General features: G+C 51.9%; 2 protein-coding genes across 2 annotated transcripts in view; both read left to right on the top strand.

The window, feature by feature from the left end:
- The window catches only part of UNC5B (unc-5 netrin receptor B), a 31,124-nt gene extending 15,695 nt beyond the window's left edge, over positions 1 to 15,429 (top strand). The window contains exons 2-17 of the mRNA XM_042863303.1: positions 1,088 to 1,309; positions 4,425 to 4,568; positions 6,222 to 6,325; positions 6,880 to 7,060; positions 7,367 to 7,534; positions 7,716 to 7,880; positions 8,456 to 8,488; positions 9,188 to 9,382; positions 9,836 to 10,225; positions 10,321 to 10,408; positions 10,486 to 10,654; positions 10,767 to 11,000; positions 11,613 to 11,762; positions 11,981 to 12,145; positions 12,237 to 12,415; positions 12,866 to 15,429. Coding sequence (XP_042719237.1) covers positions 1,088 to 1,309; positions 4,425 to 4,568; positions 6,222 to 6,325; positions 6,880 to 7,060; positions 7,367 to 7,534; positions 7,716 to 7,880; positions 8,456 to 8,488; positions 9,188 to 9,382; positions 9,836 to 10,225; positions 10,321 to 10,408; positions 10,486 to 10,654; positions 10,767 to 11,000; positions 11,613 to 11,762; positions 11,981 to 12,145; positions 12,237 to 12,415; positions 12,866 to 13,031 — 2,753 coding nt within the window. The 3' untranslated portion in view covers positions 13,032 to 15,429. The remainder of the gene's footprint in view (positions 1 to 1,087; positions 1,310 to 4,424; positions 4,569 to 6,221; positions 6,326 to 6,879; positions 7,061 to 7,366; positions 7,535 to 7,715; positions 7,881 to 8,455; positions 8,489 to 9,187; positions 9,383 to 9,835; positions 10,226 to 10,320; positions 10,409 to 10,485; positions 10,655 to 10,766; positions 11,001 to 11,612; positions 11,763 to 11,980; positions 12,146 to 12,236; positions 12,416 to 12,865) is intronic.
- Positions 15,430 to 16,725: 1,296 nt separating this feature from the next.
- On the top strand, positions 16,726 to 23,924 carry SLC29A3 (solute carrier family 29 member 3). Its single transcript, XM_042863025.1, has 6 exons — positions 16,726 to 16,786; positions 17,429 to 17,680; positions 19,913 to 19,995; positions 20,281 to 20,507; positions 21,280 to 21,442; positions 22,279 to 23,924. Exons 2-6 carry the CDS (start codon positions 17,441 to 17,443, stop codon positions 22,940 to 22,942), a joined length of 1,377 nt encoding a protein of 458 aa, XP_042718959.1. The 5' UTR covers positions 16,726 to 16,786; positions 17,429 to 17,440; the 3' UTR covers positions 22,943 to 23,924.
- The last annotated feature ends 951 nt before the right edge of the window (positions 23,925 to 24,875 follow it).

Below are 24,875 nucleotides of genomic sequence, written 5' to 3'. Positions count from 1 at the left end.
TTCTGAGAGGGAGAAAGCATCAGGACAAGTGGAGAAATCAGCCTCCCTTGTTTGTTCCTGGTGCAAAATAGGGAGCAACCCCATTACGGCCACAGAGAGCCCACTATCATCAGAGAACCATTGGAATGGGCTGTGCCACGTGGTGGTGGGGTCCTCATCCCAGGGGGTGTCTAAGGGATGTGTGGATATGATGCTGAGGGACGTGGTTTGGTGATGGCAGCATCACTGTGGTGGTCTGGGGAGGATGCGCTGTGTGCAACCCCAGCCACCCAGCCCTGCACACATGCTGCAGGATGGCAGAGAGGTTTCACACCAGCCTTTGAGTTAAGTGTTGTTGGCTGCCTCTTTTGCCAGCTTGCTGGATTATCTTCCACCAGTCCCCTTTGCCAGGAAATTTAGGTTTATGGCATCAAGGCAGTTAAAAAAAATGCAACAGCTCAGTGGATGCAAAACTGAGCTTTAAAAAAAAAGAGAGAGGTGATTTTTTTTTTTAAATTATTTTTTTGCTGCTCTAGTGTTGTGCTCACGTTGCCCTGTGTCCCATGCAAGATGGGGCACTGAGAAAATCACAGCCCATAAATGGACTCGGGGAAGAAATGGCCAGAGAGGTGGGGGAGAGCCAGAGCGAGAGGAATTAGCCCGGAGTTTAATTCATTGTTTCCAAAAGAGCAGTTAATGGATTATGACAAATGTCCTACTGCTCTCCCCAGTGCTGTGTTAAATGGAAATGGAAAGTCAATTTTCCTAAATGGATTTTAAACGACTAACCTCGTGTGTTGGTTGGGTTGGGTTTTTTTTTGGTTTTTTTGTTTTTTTTTTTTTGTTTTTTTTTCACTCGCTGATTTTTGCTTGTGAGGCAGCTTGGCCATCCCGTTTCCTTGGCGTGTTGGGTTTTTCTCCTCCTCCCTCTCTCACACCTTATCCGGCTTCCCAGGTCCTCTGCTCCTCCTCCTCTCTGGCGTTGCTCTGGGCTGGTGCTGGTTGTTAGCACATGGCGGTGCGTGGCATCAAGGATCAAAGCCATGGGACACAGACTAGCGGTGGGACCAGGTAGGTGGGAGCTGATGGCCACTCACTGTCATTGCAGGGCTGGAGTACAGCGAGGTGCTGCCCGACTCCTTCCCATCGGCGCCGGCAGAGACACTGCCCCACTTCTTGCGGGAGCCGCAGGATGCCTACATCGTCAAGAACAAGCCCGTGGAGCTGGTCTGTAGGGCCAACCCTGCCACACAGATCTACTTCAAGTGCAACGGGGAGTGGGTAAACCAGAACGATCATGTCACCACTGAGAGCCTAGATGAGGTCACAGGTGAGCACATCCTTTGCCCATCCCCTTTATTTTTTCCAAGCGTTTCTCCACCACATTTATGCTATAGCATAGCAGGCCAACATGGAGATCTTCCCAGTCTTTGCTCCCTTCCAGGTTTCTTTCTCCCATTATGTGTCCACGCTGTAGGTTATTCTCTTCCAACTGGTCTCTTCCTAATTAATTTTGTCATTCCCAGGTGGCTGCAGCCTCCTGAAGCCACTTTGATGTGTTTTCCACCTCCTCACTCCGTGCATAACTTTTCTCCCATTCCATACCACAAGTGAAAGAGGAGCTGTCCCTCCAAGCTAACTGCCCATGAATGAGAAGGGCCCCTGCACATACTTTAGCTGTACCCCATAGAGAAGCAATGTATTGACCAGTTGAGTCTTGGAACAGGTCTTCCAACCCTCAGCTACAGGAAGAGCTCTGAAGAGTTGGCCAGCTTGTTGGAGAGGTGATAAACAGCCAGGCCATGGGATGGGAGGGCTCATGTTTGTTGTGGCTGTGTGCTGTCGGTGGGGTCCCATTGACCAAGATGGGAGATGGCCTATGGAGAAAAGTTGATGGAAAACGAGCCCCCATGAAACTTCCATTCTAGAAAGTGTGGTGGAAGCCCAGCAGCATATTCAGAAATGGGAATAATCCCACAACTTGCTATTGCACCGTTTGATAATTCTGTGGGGCTTCCTTATCAGTTTATTAACCCCATCCCTTGCAAGATAAAATCAAACAAGAAGGGTTTCACAAACTGGCAGCAAACGTGACTAGAGGCAGGAGAGGAGGGATCAAAGAGCTTGGAGGGGTTTCTTTTAGTGAAATGGGGTTGTGAGGCAAATAAAGCTGGGTCACGTGCACAATTACCCTTTGGCAGGTTGCAGCATCAATGCGTCTAATGCTTCTGGGAAGGAAATGCTTTCCTACAAAATGCCTCATCAACACGTAGGCAATCCTCATTGCCACTGGGTATGGTAAAGGCCGGCAGCTTAGTCAGACTCACAGAAGGATTAGATATGTAATGTTTAGATATTTAATGGGTAATGAAAACTGGTAGGGTGCGAAGAAAGCTGAGCTCTCCTGTGCCTCGGTAGACAAATCTGAAACAGAGGGAAGAAGAAGGTGTTCTAGATGTTTCAGTGAGTCCATCAGCATCTTCCTCATCTTCCCTGGCTATTCACCATATCTCAGCCAGCTCCATCCCTCGTCACAGAGGCAGATCCCATTCCATCCCAGCGTGGGGCTTGCTCTCACCATGTTGAGTTTCCTGAGCCTCTCTGTGCTTCCAGTTCCGGCTCGATAAAGCCGTGCTGCACTGCTCCACCTTTAGAAGGATGATTGAAAGCACACAGGAAGGCTGGTTTATTTAATTAGGAGCAGAGCTATCAGCGGGGATATTGAGCAAGCATGGGCTGGCAAAAACCTGGGGCTTGCTGCCTTCTCTCCATCCACCCTCCCATCATGGGGAAGTGCCTCTAAGGGCACTGCAAGCCCCACAGGACCACAAGGATGGTGAGGTTGAGGGTGTGAGGGCAAGCTGCTCCAGGGCAAACTGGTGCCCACCAGTGACTGAGGGGCTGCTTCTTTATAGCATCCAACTGGGTAAAGGCAAAGATGCAGTTGCTAAGGGGAAGAGCATGGGTGAACAAAGCTGGAGCATCCAGCCTTGAGATGGCAGAAGGCTTTCAATGCAGTGTGAGCTTGCCCATTTTTTATAGGGAAATTTTTCTAGGGGCTCATTTGCCATTGGCTTTTCTCCATGGTGTAGCTCTGGGCCAGCATGTGAGCAGTTTTGGGGAGGAAACCACGCACATCCTTCATGCAGACTTCAAAGATTATATTGCTGCTCTCACTGCAAACCTGGCAATGACTACAGCGTGGAGGTGATGTCGTGCATGTAAAAAATATTCAGGCTTGGAAATATCTGCTTTGGAGCTGGAACCAAAACAAGTTGTTAAGATCTGCTTGTGCAGTGCCTGCTGTTGTTGAGGGATGCTGCTGCAAGGTGCACGGAGGGAGGTGGCCACGATGCAATGGACGAGTGCTGCCAGGTGTCCATAACACTCAGGTGCCCTCAGTTAAAAACCTAGAAAAGAGACTTCTAAAGAAAATGAACCTTTAAGATGATGTGTCTAGCTCTGTAGAGCTCTGACTGCATTGGATGCAAAGCATCTCATGTGGAAGAAAGCAAAAATAGGCCAAGTCGGAGAGGATCATTCAGCCAGATGAATAGGGACCGTCCATAAAAGCAGCCATGTCTTGCTGCGTGCGAGTCGGTTAAATAGGCACTCTGTGGTTAGTAAGCTTATCCTACACTCTTGGACGGAGAGCATCTTTGCTCTCTGTGCTTACAGAGAGGCAGCAGAGCTCCTCACCACATGTTCCACCCCACCTGGCTGGGGCTTGCAGACAAGATGAGAGGTTTCAGGGCATCCCTTTGGAGATCGGTTTCTTCTGAGAGCAGACCTCCAAAGGTCAGTTTTTCAGAAGCACTTGGCACAAGTGCCTTTTGTTCCTTGCTTTTTTTTTTTTTTTTTTTTTCCCTTGCTGGCAAAACAAGCAATATTTCCTTGTTCGTCAGCGATGCCACAGGAAGACAGCAGGAGACAGTAATAGCTCCTCGCAGTGCTAGGAGCAGGCTCACAGAATTACAGCTGGGGAGCGTGCGGCTCTGTGTGGTGGTGGTGAACTCGGGCCCCTTTTATAAATAGCAGCTCTGAGTTTTATCCGGGGACATAGATGTGGTGGGCAAGCAGCAGAGCAGCCAGGAAGGGACAGAAGGTTTGAAACAAATGGAGCGTGGAGTGTTGTAGTGTGTACTTCTCCTCTTGTCCCATTCCTCTCTTCCATTGGCAGTGGCCCCATCACCATTTGCTGATAAGCATCAAACTCTTGTTGAAACCTCAGCATCCTCAGATGTGGGTTTTCCAGCTCCCTGCAGACCGTGTCCTGGCTGTTTGGTGTCACCTGTGTCATCATTGCATCCATTCTGCAGCCTTGAAGGACGTTGCATTGTGGAAGCCACCACAGCCCATGGGATCCCTACAGCCCCATCCTCCAGCCCAAACCCTGCATCCACATCCTTTCCTCCTGGCTGATGCTGTCTGTCTGTCCCTTACAGGGCTGCTGGTGCGGGAGGTGCAGATCGAGGTGTCCCGACAGCAGGTGGAGGAGCTCTTTGGCTTGGAGGATTATTGGTGCCAGTGTGTGGCCTGGAGCTCCGCGGGCACCACGAAGAGCCGCAGGGCGTATGTCCGCATTGCATGTGAGTGCTCAGTGCACATGGTGCATTGTTCCCTTTTGAGATCACCAGTGGCTTTTTGAGTTTAAGTAAATGCCTCCCACACCTTCTTTTCCTCTTTTGGCACTATAAGGAGTTTCCAAGTGGTTCAAACCATTGATTTACAAATTGCAAAGCCCCTGGGGTTGCGACCCTGCGTCCCATGTTGCACGTTTGAATGGATTGAAGGTGGCCAACACAGGCCTGGCTGCAAGGCGCTGCTCTCAGCTCATGGCACATCTCCATGTGTGGGCACCATGCTTACCTGCTGTGGCACCAGCTGGGTTAATGCCTCAGCACTCAGCAGCCTGCTCAGCTCTTCCCAGTGCTTTATTATCCTTAATAACCCGATGGTTAGCACCTTGTGCTTTTTCCTGAATCAGCGGCTCCACATCCCTGGAGTCCCTGCTGTCATATGTCAGTTCTCTAAGCTGCTGTTTGTGGGTGTCAGCCTGATTAAGGATGAGTTCATCAGGCTGTTACCCGGCTGAATTTGCTCTTTTAGCAAATGAGATGGCAAAGCTATGGGAGAATGGCCAGGCTTCCCAAGTAGTAAACAGATTTTGCTATTAGAGGGCTAATAATCTCACGTCATCCAAAATGGAGGTGAATCAGCTGCATTGCTGACGTCCCCAAAGGATTTGGACTCATCAAAGAAAATGTTGCCCACTGAAGGGCTGGCTGCTGAGGAGACCCTTTTGTCCCCAGGAGGGACAAGCTCTCAGCCAGAAGTTTGGTGTTCCTTGCAGAGAAGCAGTCATAGAATCATAGAACTTGGGTTGGAAGGAACCTTAACGCCCACCCAGCTCCAATCCTCCTGCTATGGGCTGGGTGCCACCCACCAGATCAGGCTGCCCAGAGCCCCATCCAACCTGGCCTTGAATGATGAAATGAAGAAGATCATTTTAAGACATCTACTCTCCCATCCCCAGCATCCTGTGACCTGAGATCTCTGGTCTTGACAGTTTGTGCCATCCCGTAAATCAGCATCATTCTCTAATATTATCCATGCAGTTCCTGCTAATGAGCTGTTAGGACTTCATTCCCTCCCAGTTTCTCCACACCTGGTTGTTTGGATCAAAGCCTGCGCGGCACTGCCCAGCATCTCCATGCCACGTACAGCTGGAAATATGAGTGCCCTTGCAGTGAGGATTGCATCATGGGCCTCATGCACAGCGTGGCCTGTATTTAGGGTATTCTGACAGCCAGTGTTGATAAGGCATGGGTTCACTGTGCTGTGCTTTGCCACAGCATGTGTTCCCTGCAAAGGCACATACGGGGTGGGCAGCTCCTGGATTCACAGTGCTCCAGCTTTTGAGGGCTGGGTGCTGGAGCAGAGGGTTGCAGCACCACCTAGTGATGCATGGGTGCTTCTGCTCCTTCTGCGGAGCAGCATCCTGCCACGTCCCTGTAGCCCTGAAATGTGGGAAATCACCCTTATTCTCCCAAGACACACAGAATCATAAAATCATTAAAGTTGGGATAGATCACTAAGGCAATCACATCCATATGCCTACTGTATTTTGCTCTGCATTTCCCTGTATGTGTGTGTGCTGAGGTTATGCTCTCCCTCTCCAAGGTTTTATGGGGTGCCCGGTTTCTGCAGCAAGCTGCTAACCACAGTCTTTCCCCCTCCAGACCTGCGGAAGAATTTTGACCAGGAGCCACTGGGCAAGGAAGTGCCACTGGAGCAGGAGGTGCTGCTGCAGTGCCGGCCACCTGAGGGGGTGCCACAGGCAGAGGTAAGTGGGTACAGGGTTCCCAGAACCCAGCCAGCCCTGAGGCAGCCCTAAAAATGCCATGAGACAGAGTACATCATGGCAGATGCCCACCAAGCCTTTAGACCCTGGGAGCATTGGTGATGGTCGCAACATCCCAACCTTGGTGGTGTTTGTCCTTGCTGGTGCCCACACCCAATGATGGTATCAGCTCACACCCATCCCAAACGACCTCATTAAGCACGGCCCGGAAACTAATGGGCAGCCCTGCAATTTGGTGCTGCACCCTGCTTTGCCACCCAGGGGTGAAGCAACCTGCCTGGGGTCAGCCAGTGCTGGGGTGTCCAGATGTCTTGCTTGGCTCTTGTGCCCCACTGGCATGGAGAGATTTCAGCAAGCATTCAGGTGGTTGTATCTTGGCTTAACTTTGTGTTCTTTAAAGACCGTCCTAGGGGGGAGCATGTGGGATGGGTGTTTCCACTAAAACCTGTGTTATATTCTACCTGCCTGAGTTCCCCTTTGGCTTAACCACCATCTTGCCCCACATCCTTACCCCCTCCCACCCTTTCTCTTGCCAGGTGGAGTGGCTAAGGAATGAGGATGTCATTGATCCCACCCAGGACACCAACTTTCTCATCACCATCGATCACAACCTCATCATCAAGCAGGCCAGGCTCTTGGACACTGCTAATTACACCTGCATGGCCAAGAACATCGTAGCCAAACGCCGGAGCACCACAGCTGCTGTCATTGTCTACGGTACTGGTTCTTGCTTTTGGGAAAGGGCCATATCTGTGAGCAGAAGGGACTGTGGAACCTTCTTGGAAGTGGTAGGAGGGAACTGCACTGGGCATTGCATTAAGTTAAGCAATGACCAAGGCCTGCAGAACTGGTATGTCTACCAGGTCATTAGAAGATGTTATTAAGATGTTCCTATGTGTGGGTATCTGCAAGCATTCCCAGTTGCAAGTGGGCTCATCTGAGCTTTCACTGCCAAAATGGGCTCTTGTTACTGCATTGCTCTGGCTTTGCGCATCATGTTCCCCTGTCTGTCTCCTCCTGCAGTGAATGGTGGCTGGTCCACCTGGTCCGAGTGGTCACCTTGCAACAACCGCTGTGGCCGGGGCTGGCAGAAGCGCACCCGGACGTGCACCAACCCCGCCCCCCTCAATGGCGGCTCCTTCTGTGATGGGCAGCCCTTCCAGAAAATAACCTGCACCACGCTCTGCCCAGGTAAGGGGGTCACAAACCTGCTGTCCTTCCCCAGCTGGATGCTCCATTCGCACTCCTCATGGAGATGCCATCGGGGTTGGGGTTTGCATCTCTGCGGAGGTCACCCTTCGATGGGTGCAGGCACCTTCCTGCTGTCAGGAGTCGTGTCTCCAGCAGTGTGTCTGTGTTTGGTGGCCTGCAGTGGACGGCGCGTGGACAGAGTGGAGCAAGTGGTCGGCATGCAGCACTGAGTGCACCCACTGGCGCAGCCGCGAGTGCTCTGCGCCAGCTCCACGCAACGGTGGCAAGGATTGCAGTGGCGGGCTGCTCGACTCCAAGAACTGCACCGACGGGCTCTGCCTGCACAGTGAGTGTGCTGCACTGAAAGAAATGTTGTCCTAGAGCTAGCTGTCAGCTGGTGCTAAGGTTTGGGGGATTTCTGGTGGCTGACACGGGATCTAGCTGTCCCACAAGGTGCTAGGTTGATGGTCCTATGCTGAAATAATGCTGGTTGTTAGCAGTGGAGGTGATCCACTTGGTTTCCTTAGCCCCAGTGTGAAAATGTCAGTGCTCAGCAAGAGCTCTGGAGCAGTTGCAGCTAGCATCCAGGTTTATAGGGAAAAAGCAGCACTAGTGATGTGTGCTGCACTGCAAGCTGGCTCACTGAAGGCTAATGCTGCCACCTACTGTTGTGTGACACCAATTTCCCCTTTCTCAGCTCCGAAAGCCTCCTGCTCCAGCATTAGATCAGGGGTTTGGGACATGTGTCCCAGAACAGTGGAAATTTGGCAGTGGGAATGATGAAGGCATGGTGGCAGCAGAGCCACCTGCAGAGCTCCCCCGTGTCCCCACATCCTGCCCGGCTGTGCCTGCCTTTTGTGTCATTCCACCCCCATCATGCCATCTTCACCTTTTGTTTTCTAACTTTGTTTTTCCTAACAGATAAAAGAGTTCTAAGCGAACCCAAAAGCCACCGTAAGTGCTCATTTCATGGCCATTTGATTTCTTCTGCACTGCATCGCTTTGGTTTTACCCGTGGCAGGGCTCTGCATTGTCTGCTAGGGAAGGACAGGATGGGAAGACTAAAACCTGCCTCAGAATGCTCCTATGTGCATTAAATCATGCGCTGTGCTTGAGAAGCATGATGACTTTGCTTTCTTGCTCTGCTCCTGTCCCCCTTTTGCTGCTGGCTGCATGCAGTTCTTGAGTAGAGTATGATGCACCTGGTGTCACTCCACCAAAGATGCTCCAAGCATCGTCACCCTAACCAAGGACACCCTTCCTCGAGCTGGGAGCCCCAGAGTTATTTTTTTAATATCAACTCATCCCAAGTTTGACACTGGTGGGTGTATCTTTCCTTCTGGCCCACAGCTTCCCTGTTCATCCCTCTCCTTTCTGGGCAGATTTCTTCCTCTGTCCCCTATCCAAGATATACCAAGTATTTAAAGATCCTGTGGTGGGGTAAGAGGTGGGTGGGGATGCTGAGGGCTGTCTGTATAGGTGTCATGACACTTGCTCTTTCCAGGTGAATTAGCTTGGGTACATATATATGGTGTGCACATAGGTATTATGTTCACTCTTCAGGGCTATCTGTTAGGATAGTAGGGTTGATGACTTTGAGCTGAAGCTGAATAAACCTAATGTTTCAACCATGATTTCTCTCCTCCCTCCCAGTGCTGGAGGCCACAGGTGATGTAGCCCTGTATGCTGGACTGGTGGTGGCCATTTTCGTCTTCATTGTCATCCTCATGGCTGTGGGGGTGGTGGTGTACCGGAGGAGGTGCCGGGACTTTGACACCGACATCACAGACTCATCAGCTGCCCTGACTGGAGGCTTCCACCCAGTCAACTTCAAGACTGCCCGGCACGGTGAGAAATTATATCAGAACATCATAGAATGGTTTGGGTTGGAAGGTGCCTCAAAGCCCAACCAGCCCCACCCCTGCCATGGGCTGATTGCCCCCCAGCAGATCAGGGCCCCATCCATGGCCTTGGACACCTCCAGGGATGGCACACCCACTGCTACTCTGGGCAGCAGTGCCAGCTCCTTACCACCTTCTGAGTTAAAAAGTTTAATCCCCAAGCTGAAGCCAAGGTTGAATCTGGCTGCAGCTCATAAAAATGTGAAGAGCAGGATCCTGGGGAACTTCCAGTGTGGTTTTAGGGGAACTTGCTGATATACAAAAGCCAAGGGCTCTGTGTTGGTGTGTGCAGCTGTAGCCCTGTGCTGTGCTCACTGACCATGTGCTGGTTGAGGAGGGATTTTCACGAGCATCCCCCAGCTAAGAAGCAGTTCTCCATTTTCACTGTTTTTTCCCACAGACAACCCCCAGTTACTGCACCCCTCCATGCAGCCGGACCTGACAGCCAACGCAGGAGTGTACCGGGGCCCCATGTACTCCCTGCAGGACTCTTCTGACAAGATCCCCATGACCAACTCCCCCTTGCTCGACCCACTCCCCAACCTGAAGATCAAGGTCTACAACTCCTCCACCACCTCCTCTTCACCAGGGCTGCACAATGGGACAGATTTGCTGGGGGGAATCCCTGCTGCCGGCACCTTCCCAGGGGACAGTAGCAGCCAATTTGTGAACATGCGGAGCAAAGCCCAGCAGGGCTCCCAGCACCTCCTTAGTCTGCCTCTGGAACATGGCACCAGTGCCAGTGGGACTTTCAGCTACCTGGGGGGAAGGCTAACCATCCCCGGCACTGGTAAGCCCCACGCTGGGGAAGAGCGTGCCTTGGGTGTAAGATAAGCAAGGGATTGTTCCCTCATTTGGGGCCTAATGCTGTGTGTGCTGCACTAGGGGTGAGCCTGCTGGTACCACATGGAGCCATCCCGCAGGGAAAGTTCTACGAGATGTACCTGGTCATCAACAAGGCAGAGAGCAGCCTGTAAGTCACACTGCCCTCCCTCTGCCCTCGTCACTTGCTGTGGGTCTCCCTGTCCAACCGGTGTCCCCTGTCCCCAGCTTGCCCTCCGAGGGCACGCAGACGGTGCTGAGCCCGGTGGTGACCTGCGGACCCACTGGCCTGCTGCTGTGCCGCCCTGTTGTCCTCACCATTCCTCACTGTGCGGATGTCAGCTCTTCGGACTGGATCTTCCAGCTGAAAACACAGTCTCATCAGGGGAACTGGGAGGTAAGGTGTGAGCCCAGCCCTGCGGCCAGCCAAGATCCCAAGTGCTGTGGAACACAACATCCCCCAAGCAAAAGGCTGACCCTAAGCTTTTGCTTCCATCTCTTCCTTGTAGGAAGTGGTGACCCTGGATGAGGAGACCCTCAATACCCCCTGCTACTGCCAGCTGGAAGCCAAGTCCTGCCACATCCTGCTAGATCAGCTGGGCACCTACGTTTTTGTGGGCGAGTCCTACTCCAGGTCAGCAATCAAGAGGCTCCAGTTGGCCATCTTTGCCCCCGCCATCTGCACCTCCCTGGAGTACAGCCTTAAGGTCTACTGCCTGGAGGACACGCCAGATGCACTGAAGGTACTGCAGGGACCTCATCATAGAGTCATAGAAAGGCTTGGGTTGAAAGGGACCTTAGAGATCATTGAGTTCCAACCCTTGCCATGGGTTGGCTGTCCCCGAGCAGCTCAGGCAGCCCAGGGCCACATCCATGGTCTCCTGCACCTCCAGGAATGGGGCACCCACAGTTCTATATAAACCATATAAACAATTGCTTCCCTTGCTTATAAGCTCCTTTCAAGTACTGGAAGGGCTTCATTGAGGTTTCCCTGGAGCCTTCTTTCTCCAGATGAACAAGCCCAGCTCCCTCAACTTTCTTCATAGGGCAGGTGCTCCAACCTTTGATCATCTATATAGCCCTTCTGTGGACCTGCTCCAACAGCTCCACATCCCTCCTGTACTGGGGGCCCCAAGCCAGTGGAGCTGCACAGGCCACCACTGGTGCAGTGGTTGTTTAATTCCCTGTGCCTTGTTCTGCCACATCAGGATTGCTCTAGTGCCTCTAGGTGGAGGTGTAGGCAGCACTGTGCTTCTTGGATTTTGTGCAAGTTCACAGATCTAAGCTGAAGGTTTGACTGGGAGTGGGGTGAGTTGGGCTCCTGAGGCTGATGCCACTTGTCCTGCTATGCACAGGAGGTTCTGGAGCTGGAGCAGACGCTGGGTGGGTATCTGCTGGAGGAGCCCAAGCCCCTGCCCTTCAAGGACAGCTACCACAACCTGCGTCTCTCCATCCACGACATCCCCCACTCATTGTGGAGAAGCAAGCTGCTGGCCAAGTACCAGGTGAGGAGCCACCTAGAATCCCCAGGGTGGTGAGCACCAGCTGCTCTTGTATTATTTCTAGGGTTGACTCCTGAAAGGATGGAAGAGGAAAGGGGTCTGTTTTAATTTCTGGTGGGGTGCTGTTTGGGGAGGGTCTCTCTTTCCCACTTCATCCCCATGAGATGGCTGGAGGAGATGGGATTTCCCCTTGGCTGAGCCCATGCTTTGGTGCTTTTCAGGAAATCCCTTTCTACCACATCTGGAGTGGCAGCCAGCGAGCCCTGCACTGCACTTTCACGCTGGAGAGGTACAGCCAGGCCTCCACTGAGCTCACCTGCAAGATTTGCGTCCGGCAGGTGGAAGGGGAAGGACAGATCTTCCAACTCCATGTCACGCTGGGAGAGGTGAGCTGGAGGGGGACAGCCAAGGGATGCGCAGGCAGAGACTGGGGTTCCTCCCAACCCTCTGCTCAAAAATCTCACTCTCCCCTTGCAGCATGCCAGCTCCTTCGACACCCTCCACTCACACAACAACAGTGCCCCCACCACCCAGCTGGGACCCTACGCCTTCAAAATCCCCCTCTCCATCCGGCAGAAGATCTGCAACAGCCTGGATGCTCCCAATTCCAGGGGGAATGACTGGAGGCTTCTCGCCCAGAAACTTTCCATGGACCGGTGAGTCTCCCTGAGCTTGCTCTGTGCTCTGTTCATGCTAGATTTCATCTAGCCGGATTATATGCATCCATAGAAGCCCACATAGATACAGAGATATCTGCTCATAGTTATTTCCATCCATATACATGTACTGTGGTCTGGATCTCTCGTCATTTTGGCCTGGCCTTCGTCCATGCTTGTGGTGTTCCCAACTGGGCTCTCCTCCGAGGCCCAAAGGAAGGGAGGGGACATGGTCAATGATTTCAGCAAAGCAAAGCTTGCACTGCTTTTGCACGAACGCTGGCTCTGTATAAAAACACAGACAGTGGCTTAAGGGTTTTGGCATTTGCATCATGGCATTCCCATCATGGTTCACACTGCAAAGAGGTCGGCTGCTCCAGCAGCATCCACCCTTCCACCCCCAAAGGATATTGCGCCAACCTGCATTTTCTTTCTGCTTCTCCTGTGCAGGTATCTGAACTACTTTGCCACCAAAGCCAGCCCCACTGGGGTGATCCTGGACTTATGGGAAGCTGAGCACCAAGACGATGGCGATCTCAACACCTTGGCCAGTGCCTTAGAAGAGATGGGCAAGAGCGAGATGCTGGTGGTCATGGCCACGGAGGGTGACTGCTGATGGTGCTCCCTTCAGGGGGATGGCGAAGGGGGACCTTCCCCAGCACCTGTCCCTGCATGGGGGCTGAATGAGGAAGGGCCGAGGGCCATGCTTCTCCCTTCCCACATCACTGTCAGCCTTACAGACCGATCCTCAGCGTTTACAAGCAATTCAAGTGTTACACGGCCTTCCTCCTCCTCTCGGGTGGCATTGGTGATGCTGGAGGAACTGGGGCTTCTTGAGCCGAGGCAGTGGGGGCTTTCCTTCTCCTTTGGGTTCCTTCCCATCTGGTTCTCCTCCTCCTTTGATAGCATTTCTGCATTGAAGAGATGAGTACAACCTAGGCAAGTGGCTTATTTCTGTCAAAGGCTTCAGACAGCTTCAAAAGGCAAGTAGGAAAGGAAGAAAAAAGGAAAACAAAAACAAAAACAAACAAACAAAAAAAAAACCGACAGTTTCTTAGGAAACGCAAATAATTTATTATCCAGATCTTTGGATGAGTCCTTTTTAAAAAAAAAAAATGGGAAAAAAAAAAAAGATTTATAAATCTGTGTGTGTGTGTGTGTGTGTGAGTGTGTGTGTGTGTGTAAGAGAGAGAGAGAGAGAGGGGGAAGAGCACTGTTGTGGTCAGAGTGGCAGAGAGAGATTTAAATGAACGCTCTTTTTTTAGGGAAAGCGTGCGGTCGAGCCGAGCAAACTTTGTTTACATGTCCTGGGACCCCAGGAAGTCCATAGGGTTAAGTGCCTCTATTCCCCTGTGCTTCAGGGTGAGCTGAGACCCTCCCCCAGGTTTTCACTGCGTGTTCCCCTTCCTGGTGGCAGTCCCATGGAGTGGGGGCTGCAGGTGCACAGGAGGGCTGCTGTCCTGCTTCTCTCCCTGGCATTCTATAAGGAGCAGCACAGCACGGTGCCCCTGTCCCCTTGCTCCTCCTCCATCGCTGGGCTCTGTCTCCATCTGTTGTGGCATCAGCAGGGGGTGCCAGATCCATTCACGAATTCTTCCCCAGCGTAGTTTTGAGGGGGAGCTTTTAGGATGACTGCGCCTTCATATAGAGAAATACAAACCAAAGACTTCAGCCCGGCGCTAGGCACAGGCCAAAGTTGTTTTCTTAACAGAAACCCAGATGGTGCAGTTCATTCCCCAAACCTGGGGTTTTGAGAGGCAGGTCAGGGGGCAGACCACATCCTCTGGGCTCCCTGGTTTTGGGTCAGTATTTTGGCAGGGATGCAGGGAGGAAGGTGTGGGTCTGCAGGCTGCTTTGGGGAGATCCATATGGGGCTGTCCTGCTTCTGCATGAGGTCTGAGGACAATGCCTGGGGGTCACTGTGCCGTTGCACATATCAGGGTTGCTGCATGTTTGCACAAAGCCCGCTGGAATTATGGACATGCCCCATGCCACCCAGCATTTTGAAGTGTTGGCTTCACGTTGGGGTTAGAAAACAATGCCAATGGAGTCCTTAGTTTGCTTTCTTTGAGTTTCTTTTGGTCCTGTGCTGAGTTCTACCTCGCTACCTTGCTGGTAAGGAAGGATCTCTAGGCTGGGAGCCGGGCTAAATGTTCCAGCACGTAAGCAGCCACTGGGTTTCCATCCTGTTGCACCTCCTTTATTTTCTCCCTTTTTTCCTGTAGTTGACTTTTTATAACAGTGGAGATGTTGCGTGATGAATGGAAAAGTAATCGTAGGGTAATGAGGTTCATCACAAAGGTATGGTGTCTCAATGAAGGCTAAACATAGAGATTACCTGCAGGTAGAAGTATTTACTCATTGATTGTTGTATCTTAGAAAATTGTCTATTAAAAAAAAAAAAAAAGGAAATTTTTTCAGGTTGGAAGCTTGGGGCGGGAAGACTTCTGGGTGAATCCCTTTGCCACCAAGGAAGGGTTTCCTCTCTCCTTCAGGTTGCATTTCAGCATCCAATCAGCGACACCCCATCCCTTAGCAAGGGAAAGAAGCAAATCTGGGGAAAAAATGAAGAATTGCTCTAAGGAAGCAGCTGCTAACATTAAATAGGGCGTCAGCAGCTCCTCTGAGGGAGGCGAGCTGCTCTTTTTGGGTGCAGGACGGGACACGTCTGAATCTCTCTCGCTCTCATTCTCACTGCCTGCTCCGTGGAGCATGCAGCCACCCATCCGTCCATCTGTCCTTCTTACCCTGTCTGTCTGCATCCGTCTCTCCTCCCTCTGGGGCCATTCAGTGCCAGCCTCGGGGCCATGGGCCATGTGGTGCTGGCAGCGTCTGTCTCCATATTTATACGTCCAGGGGATGGGCCTGGGGGCATCCTCTCCATCTGCGTTCTGTTTATTCTGTAAACTAAAGAACTGTAAATAAAGTTTAGCGTTCCTATTGTAACAAATTAATTTTTATGCAATAAATTATATTTCCTAGTCTAATAATTAAAAGGAAAGAAAAAAAAAGTAGACAATCTATTCTCTCCTGTGTGCATCACTCACCTGTTGGTTCCTACTGGGCTTGACAGCTGCTGCAGCTGTCCCTGTGGACCCGGCTCCCACACTGGGGAGGGGTTTTGGGACCCTTGCTCATCGTGGCCAATCTTCATCCATCTCTTGTGCTTGGAGTTCAACTCTGGAGGTCATCCTAAACACCCCAGGTGGTTTTCCCCCCACCTTCTTTTAGTTGGATGCTGTAGGTATAGCACTCCTAAGGGACAACAGCACTCTGCTTTGGCTGCAGTCCTTAGCCATGGTGGCTTGGGGTCTTTGTAGGGAATGGCTGCCCTTGTTCTCCTGCAGTATGGGATGTGCTCCTGCTGGAATATTTGGCCCTTTCTTTCCCCTTAGCCCAAAACTGCAGTCAGTGGATTGAATTGACTGGAGCTGACCTTTGGGTCTGCAGCATGGGGCATCTCTCGGGTGTGGGTAATGCTGACTCGAGGGACCATTACAGCTTTGTTCAGCACAGCCTGGCTTTATTTACCCTGCTCAGCTGTCACAGTCCCTCGTGTTGTGATCAGAGGCTCTTCTCCAACAGTGGTTCTTTTGACATGATAGACTGCAGCAGGTCAGAAATATCAGACAAATCCCTTGGAGCTGATGGGTTACTGACTCAGAGAGGCTGCACTGGTTCCTCAGGTGCTTTTCCAGCCTGGTGCATCTATGAGAATCAAAATCCCAAGAAGCAACCTCTGCAGAGATCCCCCTGCGCTCCTCCAGAGCCTTTCCAGCTCAATTCACCGCCACCGGTGACACGGGTTGGGCATGAGCTTCTGCACGGCTGCTCGCAAAGAGAAACTGTGTGTGTGTGTGTGCGTGTGTCCGTCCGTCCCTTAGTGCCACATCTCCACGGCTCTGCAGCACCTCCAGGGACGGTGACCCCACCATCACCCTGGGCAGCCTGTGTCACTGCATCACCGCTCTTCCAAAGAAGAAATGTGCCTTAATATCCAACACTTGGGAAGGGGTGATGTGCTCAACCTTCGGCGTCTTCCTCCACAACCAAGCTCTGGGAGGTGCCCTCGTTATCCCCATTAAAAGCCGGGGGAAGGAGAGAAAAAAAGGCTGAAAATACGTTTTGAAAAAAAGTGGAAACACGTCGGGAACCAAAGGGGGGAAAAAGGAAACAGAGGGGAGGAAGTGATGCTTGCTTCGCCGCCGAGCAGGAGGCGGGCTGCCGCGTCCCGCCGCTTCCCTTCCGTCCGCCGCGGTACCGCCCGGGGGCCGTGCTGGGGCCACCCCTCGGGGCGGAGCGGGGCGGTGTTGGCGGCGTATCCCGGCCCGGCCCGGCACGGAAGGAGCGGACGGGGTGTGCGGCGCCCGAGTAAGTGGGGCTGCGGGATTGCGGGTGGTGGGATGTCACGCAGCGCTTCCCTCCATCTTGCTGGGAGGATTTCTGCAAAATTCCCCCTTTCCGACAGTTTCTCCCCTCGCATCCTTAACGGGGCCTTCCTCGCAGCTTTTGCCGGGGGGGGGGGGGGTGTCCGCCAGGCGAAGCTGCGTGGCTGTGCAGTTGCCCTGCAAAGCCCGCTGCTGTTGCACCGGTTTTACAAGTGGCTTAGCAAAGCCCTTACCGGCCTGAGTTAGTTTACAAGCCTGGGGGCACGAGGTGAGCTTCCAGGATGCTTTGAGAAGCCTGATTGATGGGTCACTGCACAGCCTGATGTGCTGAGGTCATGTGCTGTTATGATGTTCCTCCAAGCCTTGCAGGAGCTGGATTTCCTGCTTACAAGAGGGAAAAGTGAATGCGGGTACAGGTTAATTATTAGCTGCAATGAACGTGGCCAGGAGCCCAGCTGCCTGCTGGATGGGCACATGGTGCTGCTGTGGCGGACTTGTCTCAATCTCACCTTCAGAGTTTTCAGCTTGCAGCCCTCCCAAGCCCCGTACCGGTTCTGCTGGGCACCCACGGGGCAGTTCCTGCTGCCTCCCACCTGCTAACCCCCTTCACGTGGCTGTTTTGCAGCGTGCCAGCGCCATGCACCCAGTGGGCAGCAGCTTTCCCCCGGATGAAGAGCCGCTGATCGAGGAGCCCTCAGTGAACAGAGCCAGCCGGCCTAAGCCAAGCGACCACCTCAATGGGGCTTATGTGATCTTCTTCCTTCTGGGCATCGGGTCGTTGCTGCCATGGAACTTTTTCATCACGGCCAAGCACTACTGGGCATATAAGCTGCAGAACTGCTCAGAGCAGGCAGAACCGGCCCCCTCTGACCTGCGGGTGAGTGCACATGGGTTGGCACCACCAAGGGAGCACACAGCCAAGCAGTGTGTCATTCTAGTGATGGTGGAGTCACCTTGGAGGTTCTTAAAAGGTCTGGCAGGTGTGACCAGAGTAGCTATTGAGGCCACAAACATCTGGCTCTTGGCATATAGGATGTGGAACTTGTCACACTGTGATTGATGTGCACTGGGGGCAGCAGGCTTGCTAGCAGGTGAGCACACAAGGCACTACTTCTCTCCCCAGAAAGCCATCTTCTCCCCCAAAAGCCTTCTCTTGCTCCTCCTCGTCCTCGCATGTCAGTGTTCCCAGCAGGCGTGGCCTCCCTTCGTTTCCTTGCTTCCTCTCCAAAGCAAAGCTTCTGGTTGGAAAAAGCGTGGTTGCGATGAGTCTGCATCGGCTCCTCCTGCTGCTCAGCTTGCTCAGGTGGTTTGGGCACATTTTTTCACAAGCACAGAGCCCAGTGCAACACCCACGTTTTCTCTGCTTTCTGACGCCAGAATGGTACCCACGGCTGTGCTGGTTGCTCTCAAGTCTGCTGTGTGGGCTTCTTTTGATGGGGAGAAAGCACAGTGCAACTGATGGTGCTTGGACCACAATGCTGGAGCACCAGAGTGCTGGTGTAGATGGGGATCCTCGGTGAATTAAGCTGATAGACACCATAACGATGCAGCCTGGCTGATGCTGAGTGGCCCTTCCTCTGTACTGGAGAGGATGCTCAGGGCAGGGTACGAAGCATGCCGTCCTCCTGCATCCCACCTGCTCCTATTGCTTCTGCAGGAAGCTTGTCCCAGGGAATTTTTTAATAAGCTGCTTTGGGGTGAAATGGGTATCCTTGGAAGATGTTTCTCAGCATCATGAAAGCCCATTATGCTTGAGCAGTATTGCCCTGGAAGGTTGGCCCATCCAGAGAACATTATTTTCCTCCAGCACCGACATCTCCATCCTAAAAACTCCTATTTTAAGGATTGCTGTATTCCTGCTCAGATCATTTCTCTGTTAAAAAAAGATGTTTTTCCTTTTTCTATGTAGAGCCTCTATCCTCGGTTTTGTAACCAGTGTAAGGGCATGGTTGAGTTTGTTCCCTTGCTTGGTGTTGTGCCAACATATCAATGCACACTGCTCTCCTGAGCATGAGGGTTGTTGCTTCTGTCAGTACAGAGCAACCTGGGTCTTCTCTGGTGGTTGATCTGAATCAAAAAGAAAGCTATCAGCCCCTTTCAGCCCTTCTGGAAAGCACTCTGGCCATGGCAAAGACTCTCCCAAAGGCTTAAAACTTATAAATTGTTTGTGATTCAAACCCAACACATCCCAGTGTGCTGCACGCCCATCCTCTGGCTATGGCGATGCTTGCTGCTGGTCAGTGGTACAATGTGATCCTGTTGCTTTGTAGCTTTATTTCAAACCACATCCACAGAAGTGATGCAGGCCATAGCAGAGTCAGCAGAAATAGAGCCAACTCATAGTCTTCCTTCTCGTTTTCCTTTTAGCCAGAAACAATAGCAGTTGAAACATGTCTGCTTGTTCCTTCTCTTCTAGCAGCATTTGGCTATGGGTAAGGTGGAGTAAAACTTCCCTGGGTGACTGAGTGCAGCTCAGACTCCCAAGTTTCTTAAATACTTTCTCAAATTCCCTTCCTGCTGCTCATGCAAGCAAACGAGTGTTTCCCTGTGGTGATTGAAGCACAGCATCACTGCAAGTGCAGATGTACTTCTGCTTGGTGCAAAGCTTTCTAAAGCTTTGTTTCCTCACCACCGCCTCAAAAAGAAAATTAACTTGGAAGTGTATTAAATATCCCCGGGGGCTTTTTTTGGGTAGGTTGGTAAATAAGGCTTAGTTTTAGCCTGTTGTTTTGTCTATTCCCTAATTCATTGTATGTCTGCAGAGCTTTCAGCCTGCTGCTTCCCAAGCTGATGCAGTAAGTGCAGGCATTTACATCTCTGTGTCTACAGCCCCTCTAGGAGCGATTATTAGATTTCCCGTCGCTTGCAGTAAAGCTCTTGATGGTGAGGAATAAATTAACATGCTTGTAAACTGATTAAAAGAAGACGGTGCAAAGCTGCAGAGAAACCTGGAGCAGGGAGAGCAAAGGTGCCAAATGCCTCCTGCTTCTTGGCTGCATGCTGGGGTAGGGCAGTAGTACCTTTTGTGCTGTGTCATGCCAGATTTAGGAGCTAGAGCTCTCTGTGTTGCTCTACCTCACCTTTTTTTTCCCACCCTTTTTCCTGGCAGGATTACTTTGAGAGTTACATCTCCATCGCTTCAACCGTGCCCTCGGTGCTGTGCCTGGTTGGAAACTTCCTGCTGGTCAACAGGTGCGTACGGGGTGGGCTGCCTTCCCCTCTGCCCCTCTCTCCTTTCTGCCCCATGGGTGAGCTGAGAGCCTGTGTAACAAGTAACCTCCTTGCTCAAGCAGTCATCTCCTCCACCTTTGGCTTTCTTTATTTTAGATTGGATTTTATTTGATCCTCGCAGCAGAGGAGATGCTGCTCCCTGCATCACACCTATTAAGTTACAGTTTTAAAATGAGGGTAGAGCATTGGTTCGGGACAGGGAGTTTAGAGGAAGGTCACGGAGTTGTTCCTCCCTGCTGTCCCCAGGGTACCTGCCAGCATCCGTATCCTGTCCTCCCTCTTCATCATGCTGTCCATCTTCCTGGTGATCACGGTGCTGGTGAAGGTGGATACGTCCTCCTGGACCACCTGTTTCTTCGCCCTCACTATTGGTTGCGTGGTGGTGATCAGCGGTGCCTCCACCATCTTCACCAGCAGCATCCTGGGCCTGAGCAGCCGCTTCCCCATGAGGAACTCACAGGCACTGCTGGCAGGTGCGTGGCCTGAGTGTGAAGGGTCCCCTCCTGCTGCATCCCCCACTCCTGGTGCAGTTGTGTTCCGTGGGTTGCTGTAGGTTGGGTTTATTCCCTTTGTGGCTGGCATTTTGTCACATGGTGTTTATTTTGGAATCTTCACTTTGCCCTACAAAGAAAAAAAACCCCAAAAACTTGCAGACTGAGACAAAGGGAAGTTGCTGAACGAGAAGCATAGTGGGTCACATGAGTCAGAGCTCTCGTTTCTGCAAATGCCCCGCAATCTCCAGTGCTGATGTCTCAGCAGGGATGGACCTTCACCATCCCTACCCAAAGGAGAACATCCCTCACAGTGCCCACAGCCAAAGCCACAGCATGATCTGTGCTTTCCCCACATGAGGAGATGGTGTCCTTTCACTCCTCACTTTGCATCTGGAGGAATCTTAAATGTTGCCTTGTTTCCTCTCTCAGCATTTACATGCATTTCCATAAGTGATGAGGGGCACGCGGGGAGCTGTGAGTGATGAGCTCCCTGGAGGCTTGCTGGTGTTGATAACGTTATGAATGTGCTGTAGGAATGTGTTGAGAAACCATGAGGAAAGGAAAAAAAAAATAATAATAATAATCAAGTGGAGATGGAAACGTTTTTCCTGGGGCTGAAACAAGGGTGTTTTAATGACTATGGCCCTTTGGGTTGGGTCACATGCTGGCTGTGGTGGGACGTGATGGAGGGGGCTCAAGGGGCCTCTGGTATGGCCAATTTGGCCACTCCCCACAAACAGCCACCTTGCAGGACAGGCCATGGGAGGCACAATCAGTGCAGTCGCCTCCGTCATCGACCTGGCAGCAGCGGCCGACGTGACTGACAGTGCTCTGGCCTACTTCCTCACGGCGGACATCTTCCTCGTAGTCTGCATCATGGTGTACCTCCTGCTGCCCCGCCTGGAGTACTCCAGGTATGGCACAGGGGCTCTGGCACAGAGCAGCACTGCTGGCTTCCATTTGGCCAAAACCTCGGGATGAAACTTGTCATGAGCTGAGCCTCTGGGGAGCTTTCTCAGGGGGAGAAGAATAGAATCATAGAGTTATAGAATCATTCAAGTTGGAAAAAGATAAATATTAGTAATGTCTTTTTTAAGATCTTTATTGATGATTTTGAGATTGAACCTCGAGTGCTGTGTTTCAGTGTTCAGCATCTCATTACAAGAAAGACATGGCCCTAGAGTGTGTCCACTCTGGACACTAGAGAAGGGCAGTGAAGCTGTGAAGGGTCTGGAGCATGTCTTACGGGGAGCAGCTGAAGGAACTGGGATGGGACAGTCTGGAGATAAGGAGGTGCATGGGAGATCTTATCACTCTCTATAAGTGCCTGAGTGAAGGCAATGGTGAGTTGGGGGGTCAGCTTCTGCTTCCAGGTAACAGCCACAGGACTGAAGAGAAAGGCCTCAAGTTATGCCAGGGCAAGTTCAGTTTGGGCATTAGAACACACTTCTCCTCCAAAAGAGCAATGATGCAGTGGCACAGGCTGCCCAAGGAGGTAGGGCTGTTACCATCCTTGGAGGTATTGCAGAGCTGTGGAGATGTGGAACTGAGAGACATGGGCAGTAGGAGTGGGCTGGGTGAGCTGAGAGGACTTTTCCAGCCTTATGGTTCTGTGATCCTATGACCGCTAAGATCATCTAGCCCATCATCACCATGCCCACTGAGCTGTGTTTCTCACGAGCTGCTGGTGAGGATACTGCTCCACCCCATATTTCCAACTTCTCTATGATCTCCCTTCTCCATTTTTCAGGTATTACATGGGGAGCCACTGGGAGCACCCATCGCTGGTCACCACGTCGCCCAGCAGCCCCATGGAGGATGAAGCAGAGCCAGGAGGCCCAGAACACAGCCTGCCCCAAAGCACCACCATCCCTCCACTGCGCCCCATCCTGCACAAGACTGCCGCCCTTGGCTTCTGCCTCTTCTATGTCTTTTTTGTCTCCATCATCATTTTCCCTTCGCTCTCCTCCAGCATCCAGTCTGTCCACCAGACCTCGGGGAACCTGTGGGCCACCAAGTACTTTGTGCCTCTGACAAGCTTCCTGCTGTATAACTTTGCTGACTGGTGCGGGCGGCAGATCACCACCTGGATCCAGGCGCCTGGCCCCAACAGCAGGCTGCTGCCTGTCCTCGTTCTCCTCAGGACCATCTTCCTCCCACTCTTCATCCTCTCCAATTACCAGCCCCGGGCCCACATAAGGACGGTGCTCTTCAACTGCGACATCTACCCAGTGGTGTTCACCACACTGCTGGGTCTCAGCAATGGCTACTTGGGGACGCTGGCCCTTATCTATGGCCCCAAGATCGTGTCCAAGGAGCTGGCCGAGGCAGCGGGGGTGGTGATGAGCTTTTATCTGGTCCTGGGGCTGGCCATGGGCTCTGCATGCTCCGTGCTGGTGGTGCACCTCATCTAGGGAAGAGCCAGAGGGATGCTCTTAGTTTGCCCAGCCGGGAGTTTGGGAGTAAAGCAAATAGACCAAAAGACTTGACTGCAGGGTAACAATGGGAATGTCTGAGCAGTCAAAGAAACCTTTCCCTCCTTGAAATGCCCCTGGAAATGGGCATCTCACTGCATGAAACCCCAATGGTGGCGTGGAACCAAAGGTACTGCAGCCCTTGGAGCCTTCAGTGAGCCTAGAGGGTGAATAACAGCAGGGCAGAGGGATTTCTCCAAGGAAGGGGAAACCTTGGTGTGTGCAAAGGAGATTCCACTTGCACTTTCTCATGCATTGATTTTTCCAGATGATTTTTCCAGCCTGTGGCTGTTTGCTTTTCTGTGCTGCCGGGTGCAGTTGTGAAGGCAGTAATTGTGTACACTACCCTACTGATCTACAGGTGAATCCTAAGGAAACTGAAACGTGAAGAGGTCTTCTGTGTTTTTAATGTGTCTTTAGCCTGAGCTGAGAGGTAAAATCTGTAAAATCAGGGAGAATTGCTGAAGGTGTTCCGATGTTACAATTACTGAGTTCACAACAGAAAATTGATTAATTACAGAAAATGGGTGGCATGACAGTCCCCAGGTGCTTTCAGGGGGGTGAGTTACTGTAACACCCAGTAATGGGGTTTATGATTAAGAGGAGAAGCTTTGCAGTTCTCGACTTTGCACACGTGGGCTCTGCAATCAACAGCACAAGCACTAGTGGTGGTATTAACCACCATTATGTCTTTAGCTTCAGGTGGCCTTGGTGGGCTTTTAAAGGCAGGTTAGAGGTCCTCTGCTCTGTGTTGTTTGGTTTTCCCCACATACCAGGTGTTATGAGGTCTGATTCATTCACTGGCTGCTTTCCACATCTGCCCATCCTCTCCGTGATGTTACGGAGTGAAATTACCGAATATCTCTCAAGACCAGGACTTGATTGTCTGATACCATTGGTAATAAAGTTAATTCTGTGTAAATGCTGGTGCCTGAAGTGATTTCTCTTGGAGATGCACAGGCTGGGACACAACTCAGATTCCTTTCTGCCATGACTGACCACGTCCTGTGGTGCCACTCCCCATGTGCATGATGGGATGGAGCCAGGTTGCATGGAGCCAGAGTCCAAAAAGGCTCTGCCAGATGGACTCCAGCTCGTACCACCTCCTCAGCTGCTTCACGGAGATGTGCAGAGCTGTAAATGTTTTCACTGTGTTTTGCTATTGACATGTGTTGGAGAGGTGCAACTCTGTTGTAGTTCTGAAAGTGAATCTGGTTGTCAGACACTCTGACTTCCGAAACGTTCTTTGCAGCAGCCTGGAGCCAAATGATACCAGCTTGGCTTCTTCTCACCCTCGCTATTGTGGGTTCAGACACTCAGCTAAGGTTCAGGCTGGTGCTTGCTGAGGGCTTCGTGTGGTGCAGAGGAAACCTGACTATGATCTGGCTGCTGGGGAAAGGACTGCCATGATCTCCGCAGGGCTTGGCATGGAGCAAGCCGAGCAGAGTCTTGCAGAATTCATGAGCATGGACTCATGAGGTGAAACTCAATCAAAACTCTCCTGGATGCTTGCTTGCTGCCAAGGGGAAGAGCTGCTGATTGTGCAGTGCCCAGGGTTGGCATTGCTGCCAAAACAGCCCGCGGTGCCACTGTGCCCTGTGCTGCCTTCTGCACCCACCTGGGCGCCATAGCCAAACAGCTACGGGAGGGCAGAGGCTGTGAAATGGAAGAACAAAAATGGAAAGATGGTACAGAGGGGGGTTGGATGGAAGGGCAGGAAGTGGAAGAGATGCATCTGTTGCAGCTTGTGCTTAAAAGAGAATGGCTGAGCCTGTTCCCGACCCTTTTTGTGTGCTTTCTGTCCTTAGTGGTGCCAGCTATTCTGCTGCCAGTTCTGGAGTCTGTGTGTGCAGGCTCTGAGGGCTTTAAAGCC

The sequence above is a fragment of the Lagopus leucura genome, unplaced genomic scaffold, assembly GCF_019238085.1.
Source record: "Lagopus leucura isolate 7727_CA_CO unplaced genomic scaffold, USGS_WTPT01 Super-Scaffold_739, whole genome shotgun sequence".
Classification (NCBI taxonomy): domain Eukaryota; kingdom Metazoa; phylum Chordata; class Aves; order Galliformes; family Phasianidae; genus Lagopus; species Lagopus leucura.
This window is presented reverse-complemented; position numbering and strand designations above follow the sequence as displayed.